This window comes from Salarias fasciatus, chromosome 17 (assembly GCF_902148845.1).
Source record: "Salarias fasciatus chromosome 17, fSalaFa1.1, whole genome shotgun sequence".
In the NCBI taxonomy this organism is placed as follows: domain Eukaryota; kingdom Metazoa; phylum Chordata; class Actinopteri; order Blenniiformes; family Blenniidae; genus Salarias; species Salarias fasciatus.
Window position 1 is genome coordinate 7,191,084 of NC_043761.1, and position 6,969 is coordinate 7,198,052.

The following is a 6,969-nucleotide window of genomic DNA, read 5'->3' on the forward strand; positions in this document are numbered from 1 at the left end:
AGAAGTTGTCTGAAAACAATTGAGCTGAAATATTTTTAAAGTGGATTTATCATAAATCAAGTGGAATGAGACATTTTTATTCAAAACAAGTTTTAAAAAAAACTTGGTAAGATTTTGAGTTTTTGCAAGTGTCCACTTGATCATGACAAATTCATTTCAGTCAAGACAATTTTCACTTGTTCTACTGGCAGATTTTTTCTGTACTTAAATTAGGGTATTTCTACCTTGAAAAAGGTTAAAAAAAAAAAAAATCTGCCACTTGAATGACACTTGAAATGAAAAATGAGAAACTTTATTTTAAAAATATGCTGGCAGTTGACATCTTTTTAACGGTTTGTTAAGGATGAATTATGTATTGACGAACGACTGGATTTGTGCTCTTGAGGTTCAAGCTGCCAGAGACTACTTGTGCAATTTTAGTGTTTCCAAGCTCGTCGGCTGGTATTTACCCCAGCGGAGAGTGTGCACACACAGTTGGAAGCGTGGTTCAAAGGGCAGTAAACATGCGCTATTTAAGTAGACTCTCAAAGATAGGACCTACTATGCTTTGTGTCGAGGAAGAATAAATCACGGTTTGTGACTGATCTCACATTCTTTTGTGTTTCACAACAAAATATAGAACTAATCACATATTTTGTAACGAAACATAAATGAATAATGTACTGATGTGCTAATTTAATCCACGAGAGTGTCCGTTAAAACCGTGTTTCTTGAACATTGAAAGATATTATTACCAACTCAGAAATAAACTAAATGAAGTATTTGAAGTGGAAAGTAAACCAAGAGGAGCAGCTATTGGGTTTTCACTATGAAGTCTTAAAAAAACAAAACCTAAATGATCCGAGCGCTGACGGTGTACCTTTACTTCAACTGATCCAGAGAGAGCGAGTCGCAGCGTGAGGCTGCGAGGCAGCAGCGCCGCCCTAAATGGTGCTCTCCTTCTCGATCATGTCGGCGTCCAGGCCGACGGTGATCATGGCGTGGCCGTTGGCCGCCGCCCCGTTGGCCGCCGCCCCGTCGCACGCCACCCCGTTGGCCGCCACCCCGTCGGCCTGGGCCAGGCGCTTCTGCTTCTTGACGATCTGGGTGTAGAGGGCGCCCCAAGTCACGTTGGCCAGGACGTAGAGACCGGAAACCAGGCCCATGAATCTCAGTCTGGACAAAGAAAAAGTCCACAAGCAGAGGGGTCAGTGGTGAAACTCTCCCGGCACTGATCATTAACCGGGTCCATGCTTGGTGGGGAGAGCTACCTGAAGGCGTGGGAGTCGTAGAGACGGCACGCGCCGACTCCCCCACACTGCTTGGTGCCCCACTTCAGGCAGGTCTGGTCGATCAGGGCTCCAAAGTAAATGGGAGGAGGGATCCCGCCTAAAACACATTCAAACCATCATCATTCACTTCATTAAAAGCTTGAGGAGCGGTTTTCTTTTTTCAGGCCGAGCTTCTGAACTCACCGAGAGTTCGGACGATCAGGGTCTGCATTCCCAGAGCGAAGGACTTCAGGTCAGCCTCGATGGACCTGAATCAGGAACGAAAAGTCGCCGTATTAGAAACTGATCGGGTCGCACCAGCTTATCGACACACCCGCTTTGCGTCTCTCACCGGAGGAGGACGATGTAGGAGGAGGTGCCGCCGAAGGCGGAGATGAAGGAGCCGGTGACGGAGAGCGCCATGTAGACCTTGAACATGCGGTTGCAGTCGTCCTTGCGGGGGCACTGACCCAGCACCACAGACATGTTCGGAGACGGGGTCATCAGCTCACCGATGCAGCTGCAGTTATGGTACACCTAAATAAACAAAAAAAAAAAAAAAAAAAAACAGAAGAAGAAGAACGTCAATGCAGGAAAATGTCTTAGTAACACTGTGATCTGCCGGATCCGGTTTCTCTGAGCGCTCACCAGGTCCTTGCTGGCTCCGCTGGAGGACTGACAGCCGGCCAGGCAGGGGGAGACGTACGTCATGCCGTTGTGAGCGCACACCGGGTCCCACTGCTTCAGCGAGCAGGAGCAGCCCGAGTTGCACTGCGACAGCAGAGTCTGGTTGCTGAAGGAGATCTCAGGAACCCTGGTTGAGAAAAAGACAGAAACAAAGGGTGTTTGTTGTCACTTCGCGGTCACATCAGAGTAATTACCCCTGCAAAAGGCTTCGCCAGCTCACCCTTGGTAGGACACAGTGAGGCCTGCCACCTCCGCCTGGTTGCATCTGATGAAAGCCTGAAGGATCAACAAACAGCAGGACAGGATGGAGGAGGTCATGGCAAGCCTGGCAGCTCCGACCACTCCCAGCTTCATCTTCTTAAGAAGCAGTCCTCCACCGATGATGCCCAGAGCCACTGCCGGCAGGTTCATGATGCCTGGATGGACGGACGAGAGAAATATAACAACATGAAAATTGATATTTCATCAAACAAAAATCAACAAAAGATCTTAAAACAATCCATGAATGGAATAATAAAACGGTTTATTTACCAGACGTGCAGGTGAAAAGTCATTAAAATGCTAACTTTAGCCGCCTGACTGAAGGAACACAAACACTCACACACACATTCAAAAGAAAAGGCGCACACTGGGCCCTTTACGGCTTCCAGGTAAAGTGAACTTTATCAATCACAATCACACTTCCCTCCAATAACATCATTGTTCCTCAGCTCTGGCTCTACAAAGTGTAACAAGCGCAAGGGCGCACGGCCGACGGATCTCCGTACCGATGAGGAAAATGGCCCTGGAGGACGCCTGGCCGAAGACCTGCTCCATGTACTTGGGCTTGAAGGTGATCATGCCGATGAAGCCGTTCACAGCGATCAGGGACGTCAGGACCAGGAGCATGTAGACCTTGTTGCTGAAGAGCCGCTTGAGAGACGGACCCATGTCTGGTGGGGAAGGACGTAACACACAGGGTTAATAATTAAACATATAAAAACATCTTAATGCACACATTGATGGTTTTGTGGAGGAATGTGGGCGATCGGTGCGTTACCTTTCGCCATCTCCATGCAGGTGACTTGCTCCTCCTCCTTCTCCTCCTCCTTCTCCTCGCTCAGGAAGCTCTCCTGCTCGGCCACCGCAGCTTCCCCTTTTCCAGCGTTCTCCCTTCGGTCTTCGCCTTCCTTCCTTATGGACTTGGGCAGGAACCAGAACGGGATGCTGGAGAGGGTGATGATCAGGCCGGTGACGATGAAGCCGAGCCACCAGGCTCCCACCCAGCGAGAGTCCTTATAGGTGATGGTGACTTCATCTGGGGGGAAGACAAAGGAGATGGTGTTTAGTTCTGTGAAAATATAGACATTTTCATCATGTATGCTCGATTGAATTTATGCCCCCTGAACTAAAACGTCTCTGACATCGAATGTTCAAATGTTAGCTTTTCGTTAACTTGGCCAGAGGTTAGGTACATTCAGCCTTGTTCAGGGACTTTTGACAGCATTAATGTGAGCTAACTTCCAAAATCAACACGGCAAACTGTTTGCAAAAACCTTCTTTGCCCTCAGGAGAACCTGCAAAGCTGCTAAGTGACCTTGAGCTGAGGTTCAAAGGGAAAAGTGATGGACTGTTTTTCAAGTTATCGGCGGTGTGATTGGCTTTATAAGACAGCTGAAAAGAGGCAGCATACCCAAGTCCACAAATCCAACGTCCACGTAGATCTTGGAGAGGTAGGATCCGAGCAGGAACCCGCCGATTGGACCGATGATTCCCACAGTCTGGACGATGGCTGGAAAAAGGCAAAGATATTAAAAAATAAAATTAAATTAAATTAAAATAAATAAAACGAAATTAAAGTAAATAAATAAATAAATAAAGTAGTTGTTTATAACAGGAATAAATGGGATTAAAGAACTGAAGCATGTGGAAAAGTGCCTGACCGATGTAGAAAGGAGTGTTTTCTTCACTGGCGAAGTCATCGAGATACGACAAACCCAGCGGCATGATGGGAGTCTCTCCGATTCCGCGGAGCATGTTTCCCAGGAAGACATAAATCCACATGGAGGACCCGATCGCTTTTTCACAAGCTGAAAGGACAGAAGACACAGTGCATTTGGCATCCCGATTAAAAAAACAAGACAAAAAAAGTAGGCTTCCGAGACGCAACTTTGACCACATGTGGTTGTTAAATACCTTTTATAGCCTCGATGTCAGGTGCCCCGTCCGCCCCAGACAGGCTGCTGTTGCTCACACAGGGAAGGATGTGCAGAGATTTGTTGGAACCGGTGCCGACAGATACGCTCGTCTCATACTTGTAGCTGGAAAACAGCAGGAAAATTTCACAGTCATGGACTTGGACATGTTAATGAGCTATAAAGAAGAGCTGGGTAGTAATAAATAAAGATGATCTCAATTGACACAGTGATGATTACATGAAGCAAAACATACAAGAGGTGCAATAAAATAAATATGAGTATATAAGAGTAATATGAGTAATAAGTAATGTGTGCTTTTCTTTGTGGTTGGTATGACTAAATTAGGTATACTAATCATACCTTTACTTAAACACATAAAAACCGGTAATGTGGTCCCTTTCTCCAGCTGTCTCGGCATGAAATAAACCTCCAATATATTGTGTGCTCTTATCTGTGAGCTGATAAGAGACATGCACAGCTTGGAAAGAAGGCCAACTGATAGTAAAAACGCACAGTGGGACCCTATATGGGTTACTATTAGCGCTGTGTTTTGCAAAGGGAAAATTTAGTGTCGTATTATGCCCTAAAAATTACAAGTGATGTTTCTCTGATACTCACAGGTCCTGGAAGAAGTGCGGCAGGGCGGTGATGAAGCTCCCAGCAGCCATCACCAGGCAGCCGGCACCGATCAGCCTGGGGCGGTGGAACTTTGATCCGAAGTAGCTCACGAAGGCGATCACCAGCAGGTTACCTGTGGAAAAGAAACAACTCCGTGAAAGAAAGAACCGACTAAAAAACCTGAATGATTGGATCATTTACTGCTGCATTTGGGCGCTTCATGACAGAAGGATTGTTTGTATTCATGTAGATTTGGCTCGTTTTAACTTGCTCAATGCGTGAGAGTGAAAACATCAATGCAACTGATGAGATCAGTATCAATACTTCAGCTGCAAAAGGTGATGAACTTAAGACTGATTAGGTTAAGGCTGATCTCAAGATCAGTCCGTCACGTCAAAAAGTATTCTCACCCATTTCAAAGCTGCCATCGATGGCCCCTGAATGGGAGCTGGGGATGTCGAAGCGCCGCTCGATCTGGGTGATGGCGCTCTTCATGTAGGCTCCCCCGAAGGCTTTGGCGAAGCAGGCAAACGCCATGGACGGCAGGAAGAGCTGGAAGGCACACACATTGTCAGTTCAAGACTTTTACACTCAGAAATAGTCAAATGGATTATTAAATTATGACTGTACGCCCTTTATCTGGACTTTATAAGCATGCTAAATGGCATGTGTGCAAAGCCATGCCATGAATTATCAAAAGAATTCATTTAAAGAAATAAGAAAATCAACAAATCTTATGTACTAATCTAACATTTTGAGCAACTGCCCTTTTTATTTTCTGGACTTGTAAGCTAAAATGAAATATCATTAAACTAAAACATGGAAATAAATCAAAAAAAGATGAAAGTTTTTTTTATAGTTTACAAACTTGCACAGATTATGATAAAATGTTTTTTAATGAGGCCTACAAGAGGTAATGATTTGTTATAACAAAAGTCACCGCTTAAGCACTAACCTTGACCAATGTGCAACATGGTGCACGTGCCGTTTCTCGCTGATTCTGCATGGCGCCGCTACCGTTGTGTACTCAAGCAGAACACTGAACACAACACAACAACCTGCAACAGGGAGCGAAGTTATGAAAATTTCAAAGAACGTTTTTTTCCCCAACATTTTTCTTAAAAAAAACTTCAGAAATTGTCTTTTATTCTCAGAGTCTGTTGTTCTATGTTCAAGCTGACTTCACTTCCCAAACAATGTTACATCAACAAAGCAAAGCTACTGTTTTAAGTAGGCATCTTCCTACATGTACTACGTGAAAGTCAGCATTTAACATGAATTATCAGTAACTCGACAGATCTTGTCTGATGGCATGGCTGTAAAATGTTTTCAAAAAAATTTGAACGTTACCTTCTGGGCAGCTGCAATCCGGCGAGAGATGTCGGCTGGAGGCTTCTGTACTTGGCAGGACTTTGTGCCTGAAGCAGAAGGTTATCACAAACAAATTATAACATCACCTGTAATCAGTAACCCATGCGCTCCTGTCATGTCAACAAGCCCTTCCACGCAGACCATCCATCCAACACGGACAGACGGACAGACACAAAAGGAGACGGCCACAAACGTGACGGCGCTGGGATGCTTGTCCGGGACTCGGGGGGGTTCAGAGGTTCACTGGATACAAACACGCCGCGGACATTTACAGCCTCGCACATCCGCCTCTGTGAATATCATAAGTCTCCCGAGTACGAACCCTTTTGAACACACAACAAACGGCGGCAGCGTGAAGCTTGTTGTCGTACAAGCCTGCTGTTTCTGTTAGTTTGCGAGTTTCAAAGAATGAAATGCTTTCCTTTTGTGGGGCTGGGTGTTTCCAAAGTCTGATCAAAGTCTTCCTGTCCCATTGATAGGTCCTAACAATAGAAATCTCTGTGTTCTAATGGTTGAGTAAATCTCTGCAGATTCCAGTATCTTATCAGGTAACTTCTGTCTGAAAACGCGTGAGGATTACCTCTGACTTTACCCCCAGCTCCCCCAAAACTGACTCACAGGTTCTCCTTACTTTTTTCATGCATTGTGTTTTTGTTTTACATAAATATAATCTTTATTCTGTGTTTTTCCTGAGCTGAATTGAAAAGTTGAAATATTTCTAAAAAGATTCACGCTTTCACAATCGTGGATGTGCAAAGATAGCATGTTTAGTTTACAAAAAAGTCACTTTTCAACCACAAGCAGAAGAAAAATGTATTAGATATATCTTCTACAGGCCAGTCAAACTGCAGAAATGACCTGCAGGT

General features: G+C 45.0%; 1 protein-coding gene across 1 annotated transcript; it reads right to left on the reverse strand.

The window, feature by feature from the left end:
• Positions 1-923: 923 nt before the first annotated feature.
• slco1d1 (solute carrier organic anion transporter family, member 1D1) lies at positions 924-5,284 on the reverse strand. Its single transcript, XM_030113530.1, has 13 exons — positions 5,143-5,284; positions 4,733-4,865; positions 4,113-4,237; positions 3,860-4,006; positions 3,610-3,708; positions 2,977-3,234; positions 2,705-2,869; positions 2,158-2,353; positions 1,899-2,064; positions 1,603-1,787; positions 1,455-1,519; positions 1,251-1,368; positions 924-1,155 (listed from the first exon to the last, which is right to left on the reverse strand). The coding sequence occupies exons 1-13, from the start codon at positions 5,267-5,269 to the stop codon at positions 924-926; spliced, it is 2,016 nt and encodes a 671-aa protein (XP_029969390.1). The 5' UTR covers positions 5,270-5,284.
• Between the last annotated feature and the right edge of the window lie 1,685 nt (positions 5,285-6,969).

Excerpts from the sequence above, each read along its gene's own strand:
- slco1d1 (XM_030113530.1), bottom strand. The coding sequence starts at position 5,269 with ATGGCGTTTGCCTGCTTCGCCAAAGCCTTCGGGGGAGCCTACATGAAG. Across the intron at positions 4,866-5,142 it reads CGATGGCAGCTTTGAAATGG|GTAACCTGCTGGTGATCGCC; the intron begins GTGAGAATACTT and ends TCTTTTCCACAG. Across the intron at positions 1,369-1,454 it reads CCTGATCGTCCGAACTCTCG|GCGGGATCCCTCCTCCCATT; the intron begins GTGAGTTCAGAA and ends AATGTGTTTTAG.